The 26401-nt window shown below is 38.8% G+C and overlaps 1 protein-coding gene across 1 annotated transcript in view; it reads left to right on the top strand.

Moving 5' to 3' along the window:
- The window catches only part of Arfrp1 (ADP-ribosylation factor related protein 1), a 104427-nt gene that overhangs the window by 73812 nt on the left and 4214 nt on the right, over positions 1-26401 (top strand). The window contains exon 4 of the mRNA XM_067139418.2: positions 10980-11151. Within this exon, the coding sequence (XP_066995519.1) occupies positions 10980-11151 (172 nt within the window). The remainder of the gene's footprint in view (positions 1-10979; positions 11152-26401) is intronic.

Here is a 26401-nt window from a genome sequence, read left to right as displayed (position 1 = left end):
AGATTCCATCAATGTACCGAATTGTAATTGTTTATTTACTACACTCTGACAGTTTACCAAGAGTAATCTCAGACCCCCTTCCTCCCTAAAACTTGACTGTTGCAATTGGATAACATTTGACTCATGAGTTGAGAATGACCCTGGAACCCAGATCCTTGTACATAGATCTTGATTTAAGGGTCTGGGTTTTCTGGCAAGTTTCCCTGTATGTGCCAGTTTAGTGGTATAGGTTTTCTTAAGTGCATATTAGCTTGCAACTCTCTGTTGATAATTGTAGCAATTTGTCTACAGAGAGGTGCTTTTCCATTACTATTCAGATGTAACCCATGCCTAGTGAACATTTGCCTGCCAAGACCTAAAGTATCTACTACATAGACATTTCTAAAACTCTTACATAATCTCTTGATTTACATCATGTACAGCCTTGTTCACACATGAGTCCTCTAAAAGGTCATACCTGGGTGGCACATTAACTACAATTACTTTTGAATCTTACCTCTGAGGGTCGTAATTAGTTCCTCACCTTCATTTGCAGCAATGTCATTTGTAACACTCACAATTACCACATAATTGTCCTTCTCTAACACAGGATCACAACTTGAAAGGACGTCTTCAGTTTTGGCACCTGGTTTTATTAGTCCTAAAACCTCAGTTTCTGGATTATGCAGCTCATCCTTGATGCCTTCTGCCATACCCCACCCTTGATTGTCTATGTAGAGATGAATTTTTGGCGATCTTGACTTTCAGTTGGTTTTCTTCTTCTGTAGGTTACCTCCACTGGATTTAAAATTATTCGGAAAACTTGATGTGTCTTCTTCTGGAACTTGTTTGCAGTGACTGAAATCTATTTTGGCACTGCAAAGAGTTTTTTCCCTGTTTTAAGTTGTACGTAGTTTCTCCCATATGTTTAACATTAGTCCTAAAATGGCTACTCATCACTTCTGTCCACGGCGTTCTTTCTTCTCCAATGTCTTCTTTATCTTCCAGTTTCTTTATTCTGTCCTTTAAGCTTTCATTTTCAAGTTTCAGAGCACATAAGTCTTCTTGTAGCACTCCTAAAATCTTAGGCATAGATTCGTAAGTCTCTCTTTCTTGTTGTTCTGCCTCACTATCAGTTTGTTTACACTCGGGACACAGCCACACACTTTCTTCAATATCAGTCCTATTTACAATATTTGCACAACGAAAACGGTACCATTCATCACACTTACGACACATAATCCCATTTTTAACTACTCTTCTGCATTTGCCACATTTTTTACTGCATCTTACACCATTATCCACCATGGATATCACAGACTCACACACAGTAGTCGCCATCTATACAAAGGGAAAGTGGGATAAGATTATCTTGGAAGCCTGGTTCAGGTTAAGTCTGTTGAACCAGCTGGTATGCGAGGCGCTCAATGGGTTCCATTCAGCAGAAATGGAACCCATTTTGGTACAGCTTTTCTGTAACTCAGGTCATTGTAGGCTAGATAGGTTCAGAAATATTTGGACAGAATAAAATCATTCCCATTATTATTTCATATCCCTGTAGGCTTATAAGTTTCTAAATCTGTAACTTTGTCACCATTAGTTGTAAGATTTAAGTGCTCTACTGCTATATAGCTATTACCCGAGTTTTATGTTGGGTGATCAGTCATTCTGTTTCATCTGTAAAAAAAAAAAAAAATGGTCATGGTAAATTAATTGATTACCACATTTTGAAGAGTAAGAACTGAGAATAAAATTCATTTTGAAGACATGCTTCATATAAAAGCTAGCATGAGAAGTGTATTAATGGAACTATCGTATTGTGAGGTTAGGGCACTCTTGAAATAAACATGGCTATGAGTAAAACAGCACAGTGCTGAAAGAATTTTTAGTGATTCCGCATCACTGGAGAGCAGAAGAAAAGTAACTGTCTAGAAAACTCTAGTAAGGAGAGTGCATGTATGCAGATATCTAGCTGTAGTGGGAGTGATATAAATACTGGTGCATCTGACTGTTGGACAGTAAAAATGAAATCATTACTGTACTGGAGCATTAAAGTGAGTGTATCACTTCCCTTTTATATTTTCTCATTGCAAATAGATCTTCACTGAGAACCTTTTTTCTGTTAATTTGTCCATTACTGGAAGTGTTACCATTTTAATTATATTTTTATTAAAGAACTGCACATAAACTTGAAACACCACTGGTAATTTTTCATGTATGAATGTTTTGTTAAGAAGAAAGCCATATTTTTTCAGTGTTAACTCAGTTAATGCAACTTTAAAGTTGTATGCATGGAAGAGGTTAAAGTAAATTCAGTTTTAGTTATTTTTTCTAGAATATTCCTTGTATTTTTCTCTCCATTTCATTAGAAAACTGTGTATTTAATTAACTATAATCATATGTAAATTGTTCTCAACATTTATGGTGGTGTACCCACTTGTATTTTCTTTGATAATCAGAATAATTTAAGGCTTGATTCCTGAAAGTGAAATGAATTCCTCTTCAAGATTCTTTGTCTCCATAATATCTGGTATTCCTCAGCTCTGAATTGGTGTTTAAGTGTTTTTAAAGCCAGGCTGAATGGCTCTGACAGTTGAAGCACTGGCCTTCTGACTCAGCTTGACTGGTTCGATCCTGGTTCAATCCAGTGATATTTGAAGATTTACTAACACTTAAAAGAACTCAGCCAGGACCAAATTCTGGCACTTCGACATCTCTGAAAACCATAAACGTAGTTTGTAAGACGTAAAGCCTGTAACATTATTTTTATTAGTGTTTTTTAAATATCTTCTGTTCTGTGATGTTGATATACTTCCATCATGAAATTGATCTTCTCTTGTTAGTAGTAAACTTTGTGTGTTGTATTAACAGTCGTGGAAGATAAATTGTTATGCCTCTTTATGGATTAATTTTTATTGGTGTAGTTTTAACAGGCCTAATTTCAAGGTCATTATCTTTACTAGGTGTTTAGTTCTCAGTTGTTTGATGATCAGTATTAATGTCTTCTTTCCTGTGATTTTTGAGTTCCTGTATACTGTAATGAAGCGTTTTGAAAGTGTGAATCCATCCACATTTTGAACGGGGGATCAAGGCAATTTGGTCATAAAGTATTGCTCACATGGTTATCACACATTACATGTTTTCAGTGGTTATGATTTGTCACACATGTAATAAAAGATACAGTTTCAAGACAAATGATCATCTACAATGCTAACTCAATCCAGGGATTATTAGTTCGGTGGATTTTAAATTAATGATAACATGTCTTAATATAATCAAACTAGAAGTTTATGGTTGAAAACTGTGGGTGTCTATTTAATTACCCCTCAGAAATGAGCAGAAATTGTGTCTTATTTTAAGTCTGAGGATATCCGTGCTGGTGCATCAATATTGGACTTTTTAATACACAGTTTAATGGTGGTGAAGTCCCTAGCCTTGATGTAAAATAGTCATAACTTTCCTAATCAGACCAGCCGGCCCCATGGTGTAGGGGTAGCATACCTGCCTTTTCCAGCCAGATCAGGGATTTTTACCTGGATCTGAGGGCTGGTTCGAGATCCACTCACACTGTATGATTACAGTTGATGAGCTATTTGATGGTGAGATAGCAGCCCCAGTCTAGAAAGCCAAAAATACCAGCCGAGAATATTCATCGTGCCAACCACACACACACACCTCGTAATCTGCAGGTCTTTGGGCTGAGTAACGGTTGTTTGTTAGGCCATGGCCCTTAGAGTTGTTGCACCATAGAGTTTGGTTTTTTTGGTTTTACTAATCAGGCCAAAAGCTTGTACTAATATTTCAATAGAATCTGGCTAAGAAATCCAAAGTGTACCTAATTTAGAAGTTAGAGATTACTAGCTCCAAACTTACTTTGTGGCCAATATAATCTACTAGTTTGTTGATAACTGACACTTTTTTGACATAGATTTGATGGGTCATATTAATGTCTTTGGTGCATTTTTGTTATTTTCAATGTTGACTCAGTTAATGGAACTTTAAAGCTTTCCAGTCTCTCGAAAACATTAATTATAGCACTTATAACATTAAAACATTATACATGTGTGTTATAGAAACATGTGCCAGGAGACTCGGGAAAGGGAATAATAATACCAGTCTTTAAGAAGAGTGACAAAAATACTGGAAAGGATATTAGATAGGGGAATGAGAAGAAAGGTAGAAGGAGAGTTGCAAGAGGAACAATATGACTTTAGAAGTGGAGGATCTACAGTGGACCCACTCTTCAGCATGAGGCAATTAATGGAAAAAATTTGGTAATATGGAAAAGAACTGGTCATGACATTCATAGATCTAACAAAAATATATGATAATGTTCCCAGGGAGAAGGGTTTGGGAAACCATGGTCAAAAAAGAGACTGGGTACACAAACTGTAGAAATGGTGGAAGCAATGTACAACAACTGTGACAGCAGCAGCATACAGACTCCAGTTGGAAAGGCAGAATGGGTTAGGAATGAAACTGGAATAGACAGGGGAGTGTGCTGTTACCTCTTTTGTTTATAATGGTTATGTACCGTACTAAAATTGTAAAGAAGACAAAGGAAGCATATGAGAATAGGAAGATGAAGTTATTACTACTTGTGGTCTGGGGAACGAAGAACAAAGAAGTACAACAACAACTTGATGCACTGAACAAGAAAATTGAAAAGTATGGTATGAGCAAGACTATGGTGATATCGAGAGGAGAAAGACAAGGAAAAGGCATTGTGAAAATTGATGGTCAAAACTTTGAAATTGTAGACACTTTCAGATACCTACCAAACCAAACTCCACGGCACTTAATGCCCTTGAAAGGGCCTTGGCCTTCCTAGCGACCGCTGCTCAGCCCGATGGCCTGCAGATTACGACGTCCATGTGGTCAGCACGACGCGTCCTCTCGGCCGTTATTCTGGGCTTTCGAGACCGAGGCCGCCATCTCACCGTCAGATAGCTCCTCAATTCTAATCACGTAGGCTGAGTGGACCTTGAACCAGCCCTCAGGTCGAGAGAAAAATCCCTGACCTGGCCGGGAATCGAACCTGGGGCCTCCGGGCGAGAGGCAGGCACGCTACCCCTACACCACGGGGCCGGCCTTCAAATACCTAGGGAGTGAGTTAATGCGGAATACAAGCCTGGACATGGAGATTGGCAAGAGGGTGCAATAGGGCAATGCATTCTATCAGAGTGTGAGAAACCTTGTCTGGAATAATGAAGTACCAAGGAAGTGTAAAGAGATAATGTACAAAATGTATTATGCACCCATATTGACCTACGCAGCTGAGACCTGGACAATGACAAGTGAGGATGAGAGTAGAATTCAAGCCAGCGAAATGAAATACCTAAGAAGTATGATAGGAAAGACGGAGTGAGAAATGAAGATGTTAGAATGGAAGTCGGAATAGAAAACCTAGATGAGAAAATTGATAGGAGTAAACGAAGATGGTTTGGACATGTAAAGAGGTTAGATGAGAAAAGAGTACCAAAGCAGATGCAGGAGATGATATTCAAGGGAAAGAGAGCTAGAGGGAGACCTAGAACAAGGTGGACTTATTCAATAAAGGGGAATGCAAGAAGAAGAAACCTGGACTCGAACAAAATGGTGCAAGGAGAGAGGAAGGTGGAGAAGGGCCATAAATACCTTGACCGGGCAGGAGCTGGATAAGGGGAAATGAGGAAGATGACAATGAAATTGTAGACACTTTCAAATACCTAGGGAGTGAATCAATGTGGAATACGAGGTATGTTATAGAGGGAGTAAAGCAAAGGTATGTTACACAGCACAGGTATGTTATATGTGTTATAACTAGCAAGATACCCGTGCTTCACTACGGTATTATACTGAAATTTATAATTGAATGCTTAACGTTTTATATATAACCCACCGAAATTCACTATCTGACTCGTTTTTTGAGAGAATCCACCAAAATTCGCGATCTGACTCGTTTTTTGAGAGAGTACGGCAAAGTTCCTCCCATTTTTCAATCTTTCTTTTCAGCAATCGATTTCGTACTTCCCGGGCAAGGTCCAGGTATTCCACCCGGTCAGTTGGGTCCCTAAATATTTGCCATTTTTTCCTATAAGCCTTTTTAATATGGATCAAATCCTTGAGGAGATTCGGCGTCATGCCTTGGCGGTACTGAACCCCCGGCCGGACTGCATTCGTAGTCATTACCCGGCCAGGACCCGTTTCCAGCACGGTTCATACATTTTGACGACGGTCTAGAACATTATTATTATTATTATTATTATTATTAGGGTGGGTGATATTAGTTGAATTTCGGTTGTTATTATTATTATTATTATTATTATTATTATTATTATTATTATTATTATTATTATTATTATTATTATTATTATTGATATTCTAGACCCCACATCAAGATGCAAGACCGCTACTAGGCAGTAAATTACATCTGCTGCCATTGTCATTGCTGACAATGTGACCAGCACCATTGCCGCGCCTAGGCAAGTGCCCCCTCCCCGCCGAGAATAAGAAGGCGGGTTTTTTTATGTTTAAAGGAGATTCAAAATACCAATGTTCATGCCTGTTACCTTCAGTTTTGATATATGAGTAACCCCATAAAAATAATTCACTTTTTTCACTTCCTTTCACACTCACCCCCCCCTCCTAAGTGATTTTTTCGGCAAAAAATACTTGTTTCTTTAATACTAAAGGTTTTTCTAAATACCAATTATCACGACCCTAACATCTTCAGTTTTTGAGATATGTATCCTCATAAAAGGAGTTCAACTCCTTTTCACCCACGACCCCTAAGATGATTTCCCCCTCCCCCCCCAAAAAAACGTGTTTTTCTTTGTTTTTAAAGGAGATCCAAATACCAGTTTTTTCACGTCTGCAAAATCTTTCGTTTTTGGATAATAGTATCCTCATACAAATATTTCAACTAATATTTCAATTCCCTCCCCCCAAGTGGATTTCCGGAAACAAAAACTACGTATTTCTTTACTTTTTAAGGAGATTTCAAATACCAAGTTTCATGTCTGTAACATCTTCAATTTTTCAGATATCAGTATTCTAATTAAAAGAATTCAGTCACTTTTACCCCCCCCCCCCAACGAATTGGTTTTTCTGAAAACAAAAAATACATGTTTCTTTACTTGTAATAGAGATTAAGAAATACCATTTTCACTTCTGTAACATGTTACGTTATTGAGATATGCTGTAGAAAAAAGATCATTTTAAAATTTCATCCCTTTTAGTTCCCCTTAAATAGAGTTTCCAAAAACGAATCACCTATGTTTCTTTACTTTTACAGGAGATTCCAAATACCAGTTTTTACATTGTAATATTTAACGTTTCTGAGATATACTGTAGTTAAAACCTTTTTAAAAATTCACCCCAATTTGTCACTCCCGTTTAACCCCCATTAATTGGATTTTCCAAAAACAAAAAATATATGTTTCTTTATTTTTAATTGAGATCCAAAATACCAATTTTTCAGGTGTGTAATATCTTCAGTTTCTAAGATATAAGTATCCTCATTAAAGGCATTCAACCACTTTTTCACCCTTTTCACCCCTCCTATTGGGATTTTCCGAAAACTAAAAATACGTATTTCTTTATTTTTAAAGGAGATTGTAAATACCAATTTTTACATCTGTAAACATTTAAAGTTTAGAGATTTAAGACAGTCATTTTAAAATTTCACCCCCCATTAATTGAATTTTCCAAAAACAAAAAATACTTTATTTTTAAAGGAGATCCCGAATACTAATTTTCAGGTCTGTAATATCTTCAGTTTCTGAGATATAAGTGTCCTCATTAAAGGTGTTCAACCCCCTTTCCACCCTTTTCGCCCCTTCTATTGGGATTTTCCGAAAACAAAAAATTAATTTTAGAGGAGATTGTAAATGCCAACTTTTACATTTGTAAACATTTAAAGTTTTGAGATATAGATACTCTCATTTTAAAAATTCACCCCCTTTTCACCCCTCAATTAATTGGATTTTACTAAAACACAAAAATACGTGTTTGTTTATTTTTAAAGGAAATCCCAAATACAAATTTTCAGGTCTGTAATTTCTTCAGTTTCTGAGATATAAGTATTCTCATTCAAGGCATTCAACCCCTTTTTCGCCCTTTTTCGCCCCTCCTATTGGGATTTTCCGAAGAAAAAAAAAAATATGTGGCTCTTTATTTTTAGAGGAGATTGTAAGTACCAATTTTTACATCTGTAACCTTTTATAGTTTTGAGATATAGATACACTCATTTTAAAAATTCATCGCCCTTTTCACCCCCTTAGCGACGGAATATAAAAAATCCTCCCTTAGCGAGCACCTACATTGTAATATAAATGTATCCTCAAAATTTCATTTCTTTATGTCCAGTAGTTTTGGCTTGGCGATGATGAATCAGTCAGTCAGTCAGTCAGTCAGGACAAGTTATTTTATATATATATATAGATTAGTGTTCTTGACAAACTGAAAAGCTTTGAAGTTACATATCATCATCGCACCTCGAACGGTTTGTAACAATGTTGTGTGGAGAAATACTGACCCGCAGCACACGTATCGCTTAGAACGAAAATTCGTTGATATAGTCCATTCAGTACTGAATCTCAGATGACAGAACCTTTTTGGTCAGCGTTGTAAGCTGAAATGATATCACATAGCAGTTTTTCTAGTTGCAGCGACGATATATCCCGTATGAGTGATATAGCTTGAATTGCACTGTAAGAGGGATCTACATTGCACTGATTTTTTAATTAATTACTTTATTTATTTATTTATTTATTTATTTATTTATTTATTTATTTATTTATTTATTTATTTATTTATTTATTTATTTATTTATGAGTTTGTTTGTTTATTGATTTGTTTGTTAGTTTCTTTCATTTTTCTTGCTTTATTTAATTCTTTATTTTATTTATTTATTTGGCATGATTAGCTCAGTGGCTTAACTGCTGACTTTCCACCTGGAAAGCTGAGGTTTGAATCCCCAGTCGATCCTGTAGTTGGGAATTTCATCTCAGAAAATCACATGGCCTTTAAACTCCTGACCAAAACCAAAAAATGAGCCTGGGTGCCTCCAGGGACCCCAGAAATAGTGGGGATAAGCTGAAGAAAGTTAATTTGTTTACCTCTTTTGTTACAATTTAGATACTCTAAACATTCCCTTAGATCAACAACATACATTATGTAGACGTATTTGGCACTCTAAGGAGCACGTAGAACCATTAGTTAGCATCGGTCTTCTTGTTCTGCTTATCTGCCCAAAACTTCCTTATTCTCTCACTTTCTTGTGTCCACACATTTTTTAGTTTAAATTTCCTTGCCGTCATTTCCTTGGGTGTGAAGTTGTGCGATTTGATTTTCTGTCTATGTGTAATCTGTATAGTAGCTGGTGGGTCAGTATTGTTGTCTGCAAGGTCCTTTTATGTGCCTACAAGCTTTGTATTGTCGGGTGCCATTGATGATGAGAAAGAATTTCTTGGTGAGTCACAAATTGTCCATTCATGCAATGTGTCCATAGAATTTCATACGTCTTTTCTGTGTGGCTGATGCAAATGGTTCAATCATTGAATACAGTTCTTCCAAGCTTTTGCGCATCCCAATACCATTTTGGACTGCGGGTCTGAATATTTCTCAGTATCTGCCGTTCAATTTTCTTGATGTCTTTGATGTAGAAGGTCAATGATGGTGTCAATCACATACAAACAATGCTTCCAGGAGAACAACTGTGTGGTAAGTGATAGTGATTTCTTGTTTTTGATATTCCAGGTGATTGTGTAGGCTTTACATAATTTTTCTGCGTGAGTTTTGTTGGCTACACTTTCGTTGCCAGTTTTTCTAATAATTTTTCTTTATAGGTGGTTCACAGTTGTGTAGCTTCTCAAATAAATACTTCAGGATGTGATAATTGGCCTGTGTGGTGGTGCTGAGGGATCTTGGTGAGTACTCGTTCGAATTGTGACCAAACCTTCTTGACTTTATTTTTGTCAGGTTCGTTGTTGACTAGAGCACGTGCGTTTACTATTGTGTAGACCTTGTTGACGCAATTACCTGTGAGTAGGGAGAGACAGTCCTAGTGTAATGTGAAGTCTAGCTTCAAGGTCTGGATACTGTTATGTACTAGGAATGCAGTTCCCAACACATGTAAATTACGGTTTGTTAGTTTGATTGAACACTTCTCCATGTACAGACAATATCCACCAACGTCAAAGTGATCAGAATCATGAAATCATGTTTTCTGTACATCAAATATGAGGATTCTGAATCTGTTGCAGGTATCTGCCAAGTGTCTGTCTGCTGAGCGTGCCAATGAAGTGTGTTCTCATTCATTTGAGAAGCTTTGGGGAAGCTCTGACTTTTCCCTACATTACGTCCTTGTCCCTCAGAATCCAAATGACCAGGTTTTCCTTCACTCTTATTAGCTCAGGCCCAAGGTAGTTGCTCTATCACTTGTGTTTCCATCATACTAAGTTTGTGGTTGATTTTAGCTGATGAGCAGGAGCCCAGGATGGGTGGGTTACTGATTATTGATTCACTCTTATCGTAAAGGTTATTAGTCCATACAGGCAGCTGGTGTTTAGCCATGGGATTTGTTTGTGACAAAGATTAACCAATTGGCCTGTTGCTCCAGCCTGATTTTGGATGAGAAATCGGCTGCCCCTAACATGACGTACAAAAAGAATTGGCAGCCCTGTGCTCCTAATCAGACACTGACATTACAAAATATCTGCCACCAAAGAAATGGATACCTTTTACTTTCAGTAGTCCGGAGTACTGGGCTGCCTCTTCCGCCACCTGTGCTGTACCAAAGTCCATCTTCCCCACCATAGATTCTGTTGAAGGACTTCACTCTTTACTCTGACTTTGAGGGCACTCCACATTTGTGTCCCCCTACTGTAGATAGAAGGGTGTCCTAGCATCATAATAATATTATTATTATTATTATTATTATTATTATTATTATTATTATTATTATTATTATTATTATTATTATTATTATTATTATTATTATTATTCCTTTTTTACAGATAAAATGATCTCCAGTGAAAATCTTAATGGGGTTCCACTCCTGGTTTTAGCCAACAAACAAGATATTCCAGACTGTATGGGAGTAAGAGAAGTGAAACCAATATTTAACCAGAGTGCTCATCTGATAGGCAGGCGTGATTGCATGGTTATGCCAGTGTCTGCATTGACTGGGTGAGTAATTCCTCTCACACTGTAGTGAGGAAATTACTGGATGTTAGTGAATAATCCCCACATTATAATCAGTGATGGAAAAAATACAAGAGAAAAGTAATTGGGCTGAATTGCAGTTACCTGAGAAATATTGTGTACAATTATGATTACAAATTACTTTTTCAACAACTAATCAGTAAAATTACAATTACTTCACAAAACACCTGTATTAAGGAAATCACTGACATTTTTTCTTTGCATGGTGCTGGATGATACCAAAGTTCGCAAACAAAAATATATTACTTCAGTTTTTAGCATAGAGCCATTAAGTTGCCATCATCACTAAATGAGACTAAGCATTATACCTGAGAATTTTCAAAATTATTTTTTCCCTTATTTTTTATTTTAATTGGTAACTTCTAGCATTTCAAATAATTTGCCATTTACTTTACAAAATAATTGGTTCTTAAAATTCTCATCTCTAAACTGAAGTACATCTTTGCATTTTCTGAAAAGGAGCTTTACAGGGACACTTGGAAGAATACTTGTGTTTAATTTTAAGAACATCCCCAGCATTGATGGATAATGTAGGATAAGTTTGATGTCTTTATAAGTACTGGAGGGCCAATGACCTAGATGTTAGACAGCTTTAAACAACAAGCAGGAAGTACTGAGGAATGTAAGAAAGTACCTCATCCAGCACTTGTGAAGCTACTAGTTCTGCTTTGGTAGAACCAAAAGAGTTATCTTCATCATCACCTAAACTTTTCCCATTTCTGCTTCCATGCAATGTATATCAGTTAACAAGAAGTAAATTATGAGTAGAAATTACATTTTGAAAAAGTAACGATTACAAGCAAACATTTCTAAAAAAATTATTTGTTACAAATAATTTCATTACTTTTTACTCAGTTACTTCCCTACTCAGTTATAATTTTGAAAAGTTTTATTTAAAGAGAAAGGAAGTTGTTCTTTTATTTTATTAGAGGAAACTAGTAAAGAAGATAGGAACATGCATGATGAATAAACTAAATGAGAGATCAGTGTGGATGGAGGGAGCTGTAGAGAGAAGACAAGAATGAATGTGAATTGTACAAAAGGACAAGTATGAACACCTTCACTTATTCATCACTTATCCCTGCTCTCTTCTCACCATTTCCACTTCTTGAAGTTCTGTTTTCTTCTCAGCCCTGCTTCCTAGATCAGGTGAATATCTTACTGTAGTCCCACATAGGTTTTAGTTCTCAAACACAATCATCAAGTATGACGACATGAACTCTTTCCGTTCACTGTGATTATCTCTGTTGTTGTGTGATAGCCTTCTTCTGTAAATACAACAAATACATTCATATATTTGCTTGACTTGAGGGATCTTCATTCTTGATTTGGAAAATTTATAAATAACCCTCTAGGTGATAGTAAACACCCTTATCCCTGATGAAACTGAGTTGCTGAAACAAGCTCAAAAAAACTGTAATTGATAAGATGCTGTGGTGCTTGTTTTATTATTAAGAGACAAGACAGTGGGATTTTCAGCCCAGAAGGTTAAGGAGGGAGCTCATCAGTCTGTAATAAAGAGGAGTTTGTTTTTCTGTTGCTCTTTCTGCCTATTTTGAGTCTATCCTTTGTGTGTGTTCCTACCCTTCTATTCAGCATCCTTACCTTTGATGTACATTAAGTACACTTAAAATTAGTACAAAATAAGTTACTGAAAATACAGAGTGGTTTCATGGAAAGTAGCATAATTTAGATCCTCTTTTGACGGAGAACAGTGACAACATTAATTACTGCCCGCAGCAGGATTTCAAGAATGATGAACCTGTGAGATACATTGTATGTGAACTGAAATGCCAGTGCCATCTTGTGCTTTTCGGATGGAGGTCCTATGTGTCCTTCAGGTTTTGATTCCATTTCAAAACCTCAATAGCTCTTTGCCATCTGTCTAAATTTGATCCTGTCATTAATTTTACATTCTGGGGTACCGATTTGTCTCAGATCCTTTTCACATTCCTGGAACCATCTCTGCCTTTTTGACGTAGGTTTGATGAAATTCCATATTTTCTGTTAGTGGGTCAACTGATATAATCAAAATGTTTCCATATAATAGCAGTCTTTCCTTCTTAATCGATGCTGTAATTATAATACAAGCATGGATTGGATCATTCCTCAATCAGTCAATCAATCAATACTGATCTGCATTTAGGGCAGTCGCCCAGGTGGCAGATTCCCTATCTGTTGCTTTCCTAGCCTTTTCCGAAATGATTTCAAAGAAATTGGAAATTTATTGAACATCTCCCTTGGTAAGTTATTCCAATCCCTAACTCCCCTTCCTATAAATGAATATTTGCCCCAGTTTGTCCTCTTGAATTCCAACTTTATCTTCATATTGTGATCTTTCCTACTTTTATAGACGCCATTCAAACCTATTCGTCTACTAATGTCATTCCACGCCATCTCTCCGCTGACAGCTCGGAACATACCACTTAGTCGAGCAGCTCTTCTTCTTTCTCTCAATTCTTCCCAACCCAAACATTGCAACATTTTTGTAACGCTACTCTTTTGTCGGAAATCACCCAGAACAAATCGAGCTGCTTTTCTTTGGATTTTTTCCAGTTCTTGAATCAGGTAATCCTGGTGAGGGTCCCATACACTGGAACCATACTCTAGTTGGGGTCTTACCAGAGACTTATATGCACTCTCCTTTACATCCTTACTACAACCCCTAAACACCCTCATAACCATGTGCAGAGATCGGTACCCTTTATTTACAATCCCATTTATGTGATTACCCCAGTGAATATCTTTCCTTATATTAACACCTAGATACTTACAATGATCCCCAAAAGGAACTTTCACCCCATCAATGCAGTAATTAAAACTGAGAGGACTTTTCCTATTTGTGAAACTCACAACCTAACTTTTAGCCCCGTTTATCAACATACCATTGCCTGCTGTCCATCTCACAATATTTTCGAGGTCACGTTGCAGTTGCTCACAATCTTGTAACTTATTTATCACTCTATAGAGAATAACATCATCCGCAAAAAGCCTTACCTCCGATTCCACTCCTTTACTCATATCATTTATATATATAAGAAAACATAAAGGTCCGATAACACTGCCCTGAGGAACTCCCCTCTCAGCTATTACAGGGTCAGACAAAGCTTCACCTACTCTAACTCTCTGAGATCTATTTTCTAGAAATATAGCAACCCATTCAGTCACTCTTTTGTCTAGTCCAATTGCACTCATTTTTGCCACTAGTCTCCCATGATCCACCCTATCAAATGCTTTAGACATGTCAATCTGCCTGGTAATAGAACTGACATAAGCCTTGGAGCTTAATACAGGTCACTCATCTGGAGTGCAGGCCATTCATTTTTTGCAGCTTTCTTTTGGTTCATGACAGGTGGGTAATATCTCAAAGTATGGAGCCACAATAGTGCAGTTTTCTTTGTTGGTCAGACCCAGCTTTCCATACTACCTCCGCTTCATCTGCTGTTGGGACAAGGAGTCCTCCCTTCCCAGAACAGTTGACTGTCTTCTCCTGTAACCCTAGGAAGGTGCTTCTCCTGCTCCTGCTTCCTCGTCTCTTGCAGGATGAGGCCCTGGGCCTATGTTCGGCATAGAAGAGTTGTTGTTATTGTTGTTGTTGTTGTTATTATTATTATTATTATTATTATTATTCCAGCAATTTACCCGGTAGCTATTTGGAAAGAAACGGTGGGCCTTAGGAGCTGGAGGGGAAGGCACAATAAATTTAAAATGCCCCCAAATGATTTCGATGAAAGAGACCACTTGCTTTACTTCGTAACAATTTATGTTAATAAGAACAAGGAGAACAACAAGCGTTTGCGTGATAATACAATTTAACAAGTTCTCTTAGATATCCATCCTAATAACATAGTAATACATAACAGAGGGGTCCAGCCCTCGTAAAATAAGCCTTCATAATTTACAATATTCAAATGGAAGGGTTTCCTAACTGCCCGATAACAAGATCGAACCCAGAAATTCTAGTTAAATCTAACATTAACCATCCAGTCTAAACCACATCAGGTAACAAATAAGAATAAGCTCCGTAACAAGATAATAAGGAAACGCTAAGGCTTGGCAAGGCTCATTAACACCATACGTACTTGGAGAGAAAAAACATTCAAAAAACGCATAGCCTTCTACCAGAATAATTACAAGCCTCGAGAGGTTAATACGCAAGTACAAGGTGAAATCATTTTAACCACATTTGCTTTCATTTGTCCTGCGTTTCAATAAGGACGAAAGTACTTAAATGAAATACAAGTCTAACATCATACATCAAACCCGGGCCTCAGCCCTTAAAACCTTTACCCTAAGAGGGGCTTCACTCGTACATTTACACATTGAAAATTAAAATATTTGAACTACCTCAAGCCCTTTTTAACATGTACATTACACGGGGAAACGTGAGGGACTTGCTTTCTTACCTCCACACCCGAGGTTGCCTAGATCGAGCTGCCGCGGGAGCAGCCCGCAATGTGCAGCGTTCAGCTCAGTGACCACAAAGTGACAGCGAGCACCATAAGCCGTCCACCTGCCCGGGACCGGACCTGGTGACGGTGATGTGTTCAACAGCTCCTCTTTGATTGGGCAGCCACAAGGGGCGAGGAAGCTAGGGCAGCAGGCGTGGAGACAAGAGAGGGAGGGCAAGGAGAACACTCCAGAGCTTGGAGATATTCCCAATTACTCTGGAGCCATGCGGGACAAGAGACAAATAATTTCCTTATTATGGTAAGGGAAAATTAGAAGGCCAATAAAACATACATAGAAACACATACAATTAAGATAAATAGTAGACAAATACATCTTGCAAGCATAAAACGAAACGGCCAGGCCAAACAAACCGAAAGAAGGGAGGGAGGAGAAGTTTTCCGCTGATACAATTATTATTATTATTATTATTATTATTATTATTATATACATACATGCATTTGGCCCTCTAAGGAGCGCATAGAACTATTATTTATCATTGATATTCTTGATCTTCTTGTTCTTCTTATCTTCCCAAAACTTCTTCATCCTTTCACTATGGGCCTGTCGTCTTTCTTGTTTCCACGCGTTTTTGATTTTCAAATTTCTTGCCATTGATTTCTTGGGCGCAAACTTGTGGGCGTTGATCTTTTGTCTATATGAAGTCCTTGTGGTTTCCAGTAGGTCAATGTCGACTCCTGCGAGATCTTTTTGGGTGTCTACTAGCCAACGCACTTTGGTATGTCGTGTTCCATTGATAATGAAAAAGATTTTTCTTGGTCAATCGTGAGTCATCCATTTGTGCTAAATGTCCGTATAATTTCATATGTCTTTTGCATGCAAGTGAAGTGAATCGCTCAGGCAATGAATAGAGTTCCTCCGAGCTTTTTCGCATCTAAATGCCATCTTCAAACTTGGGTCGGAATATTTTCCTCAGTATCTGTCGTTTCTCAATGTCTCTAATGTTGATGTTTCAATTGCGTAGAGTGCCTCTTCGAGAACAACAGTGTTGTAGTGTCGGAGTTTGGCCTTGGTGGAAAGTGATTTCTTGTTGTAAACTTTCCAGATGATTGTATAGGCTTTATGTAATTTTTCAGCGCGGTTTTTGTTGGCTTCTCTTTCATTACCAGTGCTCCCGATAACTTCACCCAAGTACTTAAACTGTTGTACTTGTGTGACACTGCCATATTGGGTCACGAGTGGCACCAGGTTTGAGTTCTTGGAGTCCATGTACGGTGTTTTTTCGTAAGAGATGTGGAAGCCAGTTTTGACAGCAATCGCATGAAGCTTCTCGATGGCATGTCTGGCTTCCTCAGGATTTCAGATAATTATTGCTAGGTCGTCATTAAAAGCAAGGCATTTTATGTTGATCCATTTAGCTTTTGTTCCCATATGGATTCCAGGTACTTCTTTCTCCCAAGTTATGACCTTGTCTAGTACTAGGTTGAACTTTAGGTTAAGTTTTTTATGGCTGAAGATGCTTACGGCAGTCGAGCAAAACACGTCCCAACTTATAACACCAGTTGTAATGATTGTATCCTAAATATAAGGATTGATAAATATTGAAAAGGTGGTTTATCTCATTGTTTATATTTACGACTATTATAATCTAATCCAATACAGTTTACAATGAGATTTATAACATGCAAGTACGAGGATTCCGAATCTGTCACGTGTATCTGTCAGTGTCTTGAGTTTTCCTGTTTTGATCAGTGTCTGTACGTTAAGTGTACCAATGAACTGTGTCTTCTTGGGTTTGAGGAGTTTTGGGAAGCTCCAACTCTTTCCAGCATGATGTCCTGGTCTCCCAGAATCCGAATGACCAGGTTTACCTTCGCTGTTATCAGCTTGGGACTGAGGTAGTCGCTCTGTCGCTTGTGTTTCCATCATGCTATGTTCGTGGTTGATTTTAGCTGAAGGGCGTGAGCCCTGGGTGAGAGAGTCATTGATTACTGATTCACTCTCATCGTTCGGTTTGTTAGTCCGTACGGACAGCTGATGTTTTCTGGCTGTGCCTGTTTTTGGTCCACGAGAGGTATTTTATTTCCCTCAGACCCTCCAGACAAGTCTGGCGAGCCTCCCTATCCGCCACCTGGGATGCGCCCGATAGGGGAACAGGAAAACCTAAACGATTATTATTATTATTATTATTATTATTATTATTATTATTATTATTATTATTATTATTATTATTATTATTATTATTATTGAGGAAATGAGCAATTTTGAAGTCCTCAAATGGTATATCATTGATGTGTGTTTGATTTCCACCCTGCTACATCCTCATTTGTTGGCTCATTACAAGATATATCTTCTAAGATCACTGGATTATAAATAATGCCATGTCTCTGAACTCTGCTGTAATACAGACGTCTTTCGTACTTCAGTGTAATTTCATAATTTCCCTATATCAGTAATTCTTTCTGCTGAGAGATGAAACAGGAAACATAGTGTATGTGGATTTTTCATCCCTGTCAGCACCTTGTTATTGGTACAAAACAGTAGAAATTAAACTATGAATTGTACATTATTGTCTTCCGTACTGCAAGTACACAGACTGTGCAGTGTTCTCCCTAGGACTTTTTTACTGGGCGCACTGCCCTGCCGTTTTTAGAGACCGTCCGGCTAATATAACCTAGATATGTGCTATTTACATAATATTAATGCATATTTAAGTCATTGGGTACTCCAAATTAAAGTGTATATACTGTAAAACTGTTTTTTTAAATGATAAATTTCCATTAATGTTAGTATAATTGCATCGGTTACATCGGAGTTTAAATGTTTAGCTTGACTATCACGTAATGTCATGTGCAAGAGGTGTCAGGATTAGTGTGAAATCACATGCTACCACTCGATACCGCATCTCGTCACAAACCTGTATGGCACTCCACAGCAATCGAGTGCTAAGTCCCGGCGTTACATGATTATGAACGAACAGTAGAATACTAGAAGTTATGTCTTCTTTGTGATAATAACACTAAAATAGTTCAATTTTGCAGTTAATACCAGGTGTATGCATAATTATTTTCCGGTTTCACTAAGAGATGGCACCAGCGAGCAGTACGCAGCGTATAAATTTGATACATACATCAGTTTGTTCGTCTGACATTAACCTACCAACACACACAAGTTGAGTCCGCCAAACACTAGTGTCTTGTTGTATCATTCAGTGATGATGTCGACGTTTGTGCCTGAAAAAGACCATGTGCGGCATGCATTGCTTTTCTTATTTAATCAAAAGAAAAAGGCTGTGGAAAGACATCGTTTGATGGTAGAAACATATGGTGAACACGCTCCATCGATTAGAACATGTGAGACATGGTTTTGACAATTTACGCGGTGATTTCAATGTGAAAGACCCTACTTTTTGTCTGGTGGAACCAGAGTGGTATTGCGTATTATGAACTCTTGAAGCCCGGTGAAACCGTTAATGCACAACGCTATCGCCAACAAATGATTAATTTAATCCTGCCTTGATCGAAAGACAACCGGAATGAGCCAGAAGACATGGCAAAGTGATATTTTTACACAACAATGCGCCATCTCACACAGCAAAACCAGTGAAAGACACCTTGTCCTTACTTCCCAGATGTGATTCATCCATAAATGAGAGAATATTTAAACCTCTAAACAAATAATTCAGGAGATTAAATATTTTTAATATTTTTTACTTCAAAATGGACTTTGATGAGCAGTGTTTAAGCATATACGGAATGTATGATGATGATGATGCTTCCAACATACCTAGAGAAATAGAGGGAATCTGAATGAAGCAACCTGGACCTAAAATTAAACTCTCTGAAATAATCACCGAGCGAGTTGGTCGTGCGGTTAGCGGCGTGCAGCTGTGAGCTTGCATTCGGGAGATAGTAGGTTCGAACTCCACTGTCGACAGTCCTGAAGATGGTTTCTATGATTTCCCATTTTCACACTAGGCAAATTACCTTAATTAAGGCCACAGCCACTCCCTTCCCACTCCTAGCCCTTTCTTGTCCCACCGTTGCCATACGACCTATCTGTGCCGGTGCGATGTAAAGCCAATTGTAAAGAAAAAAAAAATAATAATCCTGCATCAACACAAGGGCTTGGATATAAGAAACTGCACTGTGAATGTAATTATACTTGCATTGAAACATTGTTTATAATTGACTGTGACCTTCAGTTGCTAGCCGGGCTGAGTGGCTCAGACTGTTAAGGTGCTGGCCTTCTGACCCCAGCTTGGCACGTTTGATCCTGGCTCAGTCCGGTGGTATTTGAAGGTGCTCAGATACATCAGCCTTTTGTTGGTAAATTTACTGGCACGTAAAAGAACTCCTGCGGTACTAAATTCCAGCACCTAAGCATCTCCAAAACTGTAAAAGTAGTTAGTGGGCGATCTCAACAGATATCTTGATGTGGGGAGTATAGGATAAGAAGAAAGCCAGATAAGCACAGGGAAAAGGAAGAGACAAGATGGTAAAGATGAATATGGGTGGTAAAAGACTAGGAACACAGGACAAACACAGAAGGAGAAAAGGAATCCAACAGGTCAAAGGAACAGACCAGTGCAAATCAAGCCATATATAGAAAGACGGGAACATTGAAAAGAACACATGAGTGGTCTAGTTGCAAAACCGGCAATCTCCACTCAGCCCACTCAGCCTAAGTGTATAGGTGAGACAAATTTCTTGAAACTCGGTAGCTAAGCAGCTAGCTGTGGAAGAGTCGTTTAACAAGCAAAATGATCATGTGTTTCCACAGTGGATATTTTTTCATCTGTGAATAGGATGTCGTGATACTGGCTCTCCTCATACATCGTTAACAAAGCCTGGAATCGAACTCGGCATATCTCATTTAATTTCTCAGTTATTAAATGCCGTGTGTATATTTTATATCGACCAACACGTAAATCGTCCTTCAAACTACGTGACATAGTTCATGGAGATACAGTGGAACCTTAATATCTCGAATCACCTCAGGAGCTAAATTTTATTTTGACTTATCGAAATTTCGAGATTTAGAGAATACCGTTTCTGAGCATGTATAGCACATAATTGAATCGTATGTATCTACGGGCTTATACTTAACACATTATTTTTAACAGTACTTAAAAATATACAAATTAACTCTATTTTAGGGCATCACTTTAATTATAACCCTTATTATAGTAACTTTTTAGAAGACAAGATACAGTACATACAGTAGTGAAAAAAGAAATATACCTTTAGAAAATATCGGTTAGTCTCTTCTGTCTTTTACTGTTAACCTTTCCTCCCTTCACATTGGAACTTCTCATCACTACCACACAGCCAAGATTCGTAAATGGAACTTATCATTGGCGACTTTGGGGGTTGCGTTCATATGGGACCGGTAATTACTTCACACCTGAGAAACAGTGAGGCTTCGTTGATTTTCCGATCATTAGAAGTGGTAAACCTTTCTTTACTTGTTAACTGTTCCTCACAAACCACAAATGCCATATTGCACAGTTAATGATGCATAAAATTAGAGTTACAGAGTATTTTTTTCTTCAAGGGAGGAAAAGTTTGCTTTGAGAAATTCATATAGCCGAATTTTGAGTAATAGAGAAATAAATACACGTGAAGAATTGGACAAACAGCTGGGAAATTTAAGTTACCTCAAAATACTGAAAATTTGAGTAATGGAGGTTAGAGATATCGGGGTTCGGCTGTACATTCATTTCACGAGACAAAATTGCTTGTTTACACGAAGGATTGCATTGAATCCTTGCATGAACAGAGAAGAATCCAATGGATTGAGGTTCGGACTTCCACTAGACCAGTCAGCAGCAGCAATGAACCATGGGACATTGGTTCTGCATGCACACCTAGGATGGCCCGATCTGATGCAATAAACAGTTGCACCCATACGTTTAAACCATGCTATTGTCTGAAACACAAATCATTCATGATACAGAGAGGTTGCAGTGTAGAAACAATTTCCTTAGCTTGCTTTCCGCAACAAAATAACACCAATACAGCGATACGATTCTCATACACTCCCCACTCCGTCTTTCACTGCTGTCTACTGTTGGCATTCTGCAAGCCGGTTACTGGCAGAGTCGTGAAGGTGACTTTGTGAACGACAATATGCAGCATTGCCACACTCCTCCGGTCACAGTTACCATACTACTGCGCGTTTAGATTTTACTCACAGAAGTTATTGCAGTACTGTGTACATCAGTCCGGTAATAAGACTCTCCTTACACCAACACGTTATTCATGGGATTTGTTTTGGACCTTGTTGGAATGAAATGCTGCTTACTGATATTAAATTCAAAGTGCCATGTGCACTTTTTATCACCTCATTTGCTTCTGTTTTCCAGTCAATAACTTGACAGTCATTCCCCAGTTCAATAACAGTCCCAAATCATTGGAAAATATTTTTGTTCTCAGTTGGACTTGTGACTTTTTTTTTTTTTATTTGCTCAAGTCTGCCAAACACTCAATTACTTGGCAAAAACAAGTGCCCCATTACCAGGTATATCACTTCGATTGACTTCAGTGTAAGGGGTGCATTCAGAAACGGTTTAGCACAGGCTATGATGATGATGTGGTTCTCATTTTACCCCCCACCCCTACCCGTCGGATACAATTCACAGTGTTTCTATGCCACACTCTGCAAAGGCGATCTCACTGGAGCCCTTGTGATACTCGTGTTCTGTCCATATGTTCATAAAAGCCTTATGCTTAGTCTCCTCGTCTCTAGAAAAACCTTGTGAAAAGCGCACATTATAAAAATACAGTTGCTGGCCGTAGTAAGTGGACTGATCAGGTAATTTAAGCAAAACCTGACTTTGCTGACAGTCAGAGCTTGAAATGAGGAGAGAATCCATCCTGTCTTGAAGTAATAAAATGCTTTTGCCCATAATTTATGAATAAGTTTTTCAATCAAAATATCCGTTTTCTTGGCTGGAATGCATCGTGCGTCTGTTTATGCTATGTGGCATAGAACTGCTTATGAAAATTAGTGACTGAACTAACTGGCCATGTGGTTACGGACATGCAGCTGTGAGCTTGCATTGAGGAGCTAGTGGGGTTCAAACTCCACTGTCAGCAGTCCTGAAGATGGTCTTCCATGGTTTCCCATTTTCACACCCTGTACTTTCATTAAGGCCCCAGCCGCTTCCTTCCCACACCTAGCCCCTTCCTGTCCCATCGTTGCCATAAGACTTATCTGTGCCGGTGTGACGTAAAGCAACTTGTAAAAAAAAAAAAAAAAAAAAATAGTGATCTCGCCTCTCTTAGGTGACGAGCAGCAATAAGCATTGGTCAGATGTCCGCACTCTAGGACGACGGGCAGGAATGTGGGACCGCACCTACAAACAGAGTAAATTTCACCTCAGGGAAACCTTCTCTTTTCTCCAAATCAATCATTATGATGTTAATATCTTATTATATAAGTACTAGGAACTGAGTGAGTTGGCTACACAGTATGGGTCATGTAGCTGAGAGCTTGCCTTCAGGAAATGAAGGGTTCGAGCCTCACCATCAGCAATCCTGAAGATAGTTTTCCTTGGTTTCTCATTTTCATATCTGGTAAGTGCTGAGTTTCTCATCTTCACTAAGGCCATGTTCCCTACCTTTGCCATCCCAGCATCATTATGAAACCTGCCAGTGTATGTGTTAGTGTGATGTTAAACTGCTAGTTAAACTAAAAAATTATGTACAAGTAGTTTTTAATTTAATTTCGGGTGGCTATTTCTAGCTGAGTGCAGCCCTTGTAAGGCAGACCCTCCGATGTGGGTGGGCGGCATCTGCCATGTGTAGGTAACTGCATGTTATTGTGGTGGAGGATAGTGTCATGTGTGGTGTGTGAGTTGCAGGGATGTTGGGGACAGCACAAACACCCAGCCCCCGAGCCACTGGAATTAACCAATGAAGGTTAAAATCCCCGACCCGGCCGGGAATTAAACCTGGGACCCTGTGAACCGAAGGCCAGTACGCTGACCATTCAGCCAACGAGTCGGACACGTACAAGTAGTTCATGCGTTGAACAGTTTACTGACAGATGTTTTCACCTATGTACAGTGTTCAAGTTGGCATCCTTCGGATTGATTTGTGACGAATGTACAATATCGCAATTTTATAAAAAGTGTCTCTTGAATTCAATTAATTCAGGATCCCTGAGGAGCTATATCACTACTGTCTTACTATTAATAACATCTGTTCCAATGAATAGATATAGTTTAAAATAGGCTAAAATAAGTAAATCCATTTCCCTCCTATTTCAACACCCCATTCAACCATCCACATTGATTTTGATTTATTTCAATTTTTTGAAATTCACGTAGATTTTATGTAAAATAAGGTACTTATTAAGATATTCTTAACCGAGCTTGATAGCTGCAGTCGCTTAAGTGCGGCCAGTATCCAGTAATCGGGAGATAGTGGGTTCGAGCCCCACTGTCGGCAGCTCTGAAGGTGGTTTTTCGTGGTTTCCCATTTTCACACCAGGCAAATGCTGGGGCTGTACCTTAATTAAGGCCACGGCCGCTTCCTTCCCATTCCTAGGCCTTTCCTATCCCATCGTCGCCATAAGACCTATCTGTGTCGGTGCGACGTAAAGCAAATAAAAAATAAAATAAATAAATAAATTAAAAAAAGATGTTCTTAAGAAGATAAATACGTTGTAATTTCACCTAAGCGTTGTGATACAGCTGAAGGTGTTTCAAATGGAATGAAACATATACTGTATATGATTGTTTGATTGATTGATTGATTGATTGATTGATTGATTGATTGATTGATTGATTGATTGATTGATTGATTGATTGATTGATTGATTGATTTGCTTAATGCAAATATAAGTATCAAAAAAAGATGGAAATTTACTGTTATTGATTCATTGTAAAAAGGATTTGATATGGGAAATGAAGCTGATTTCTTGCAATCACCCATTATCATCCGTGTTGTGACTAATATTCTCAACTATCTAGTAATTTGAGAGAACTTGTGTAAATTGCTTGTGAGAATGAATTGAAGTAGTCATATAGCTCCTCCTGTGTTCCTGAAGTCATAGCTTCTTTCCAGAATCTCAGCGTGTGGTGGCGTGGCTAATTCATTGCAAGCCGAATTCAAGCAAGCACTTCAGGGATTTCTGTCAGTTTCTTCTATGAAACAGCACACAGAGTGAAGAGAATAAGGTGTTTCTCTAAGGTGGAAATACTGGAGTGCTGCAGCACATTAGTGCATAGGCATTTGCTACTGTGTATACACTCATGAGCAATCGAATTAGGGATACCTGGCTAGTAGCGTGTAGCACCCGCTTTTGCCTCGATGCCAATGGCGATGTGTCATAGCATGGACTCCGCTAGACACTGGAAGCATTGAGGAGCCGTACTGAGAGAGAGAGAGAGAGAGAGAGAGAGAGAGAGAGAGAGAGAGAGAGAGAGAGAGAGAGAGAGAGAGAGAGAGAGAGAGAGAGAGAGAGAGAGAGAGAGAGAGAGAGAGAGAGAGAGAGAGAGAGAGAGAGAGAGAGAGAGAGAGAGAGAGAGAGAGAGAGAGAGAGAGAGAGAGAGAGAGAGAGAGAGAGAGAGAGAGAGAGAGAGAGAGAGAGAGAGAGAGAGAGAGAGAGAGAGAGAGAGAGAGAGAGAGAGAGAGAGAGAGAGAGAGAGAGAGAGAGAGAGAGAGAGGAGAGAGAGAGAGAGAGAGAGAGAGAGAGAGAGAGAGAGAGAGAGAGCGAGAGAGAGAGAGAGAGAGAGAGAGAGAGTGTGTGTTTTTTTTTTTTTTGAATTACTGGAATGTTGAGCAGGTCTGGTGAGTATTATGTAAATACTGTAAATGTGTATAAGCACACTATGTAGAATGCAACTGCATATCTGAATATTGTAATTTTAAGTGGTGATGGAGGCACTTTCGTGTATGTGGGGCTATGCCCTTTCTCCATTCACCATCCCTAATTTGTACCTACAATTAGTGGAAAATAATTAATAATAATAATAATAATAATACAGTAATCGGCTGGAGCATTGTCTTGCTGTAGGTACAGGTCACTTGCAGGATGCTGGAGGCGAACAGAGTGATAAACATAATCTGCCAACAGGTTCCTGTAACATTTGTCATTGAGGCACAGTGTCAGATATACCAAGGGTCCCATTTTATCCCACGTGAACAGTCTACATACAAGGATACCACCACCACTGGCCTGAACTGTACCCTGTTGGCAATAGGGATCCATTGCCTCATGTGGTTGACAACGCAATCATTCCCAGCCGTTGGCTTGTACCAATTGGTACCTAAACTCATCTCCCCAGGCGACCATTTTCCATGCTTCATGCATCCGGTGACGTTCCTTTGCCCGCATCAGTCATTGTGCCTTGTGACGTGTGTTGAGCAGAGGTAACCTTGTGCGACGCTTGCTTCTGTACCCCATGACCAAGAGATGCTTCTGGATGATATTTCTGCTCACATGTCGTTGTGTAGCATTGAATTGACAAGTGATCTGCTGCAGTGTGGCCCGTATATCCACTCTTATGAACCGAGGTAGCCAGTGGCAACCCCTGTCATCAGCACTTTCACCACAACGGTTGACCCTGGCAGTGGTGGTTTTGCCCAAATCCACGTACTCGTGGTACTCTCTTGATACAGTGGTCCTTAGAAAGCCCTGTGCTGGCGGGAATTGAGAGATGGAGGCCCATATGTCTGGCGGCGACAATCTGGCCACAATCAAATGCACTGAAGTCTCATGTCCTACCAATCGTGTATTCAACTGTTACTCAGCCAGTACATACGAGGTCTGATGTCCTTGCTGTTACACACCA

Source organism: Anabrus simplex, chromosome 2 (assembly GCF_040414725.1).
Source record: "Anabrus simplex isolate iqAnaSimp1 chromosome 2, ASM4041472v1, whole genome shotgun sequence".
NCBI classification, from domain to species: domain Eukaryota; kingdom Metazoa; phylum Arthropoda; class Insecta; order Orthoptera; family Tettigoniidae; genus Anabrus; species Anabrus simplex.
The sequence above is the reverse complement of the archived record's forward strand: the minus strand, read 5'-3'. Positions and strand labels throughout refer to the sequence as shown.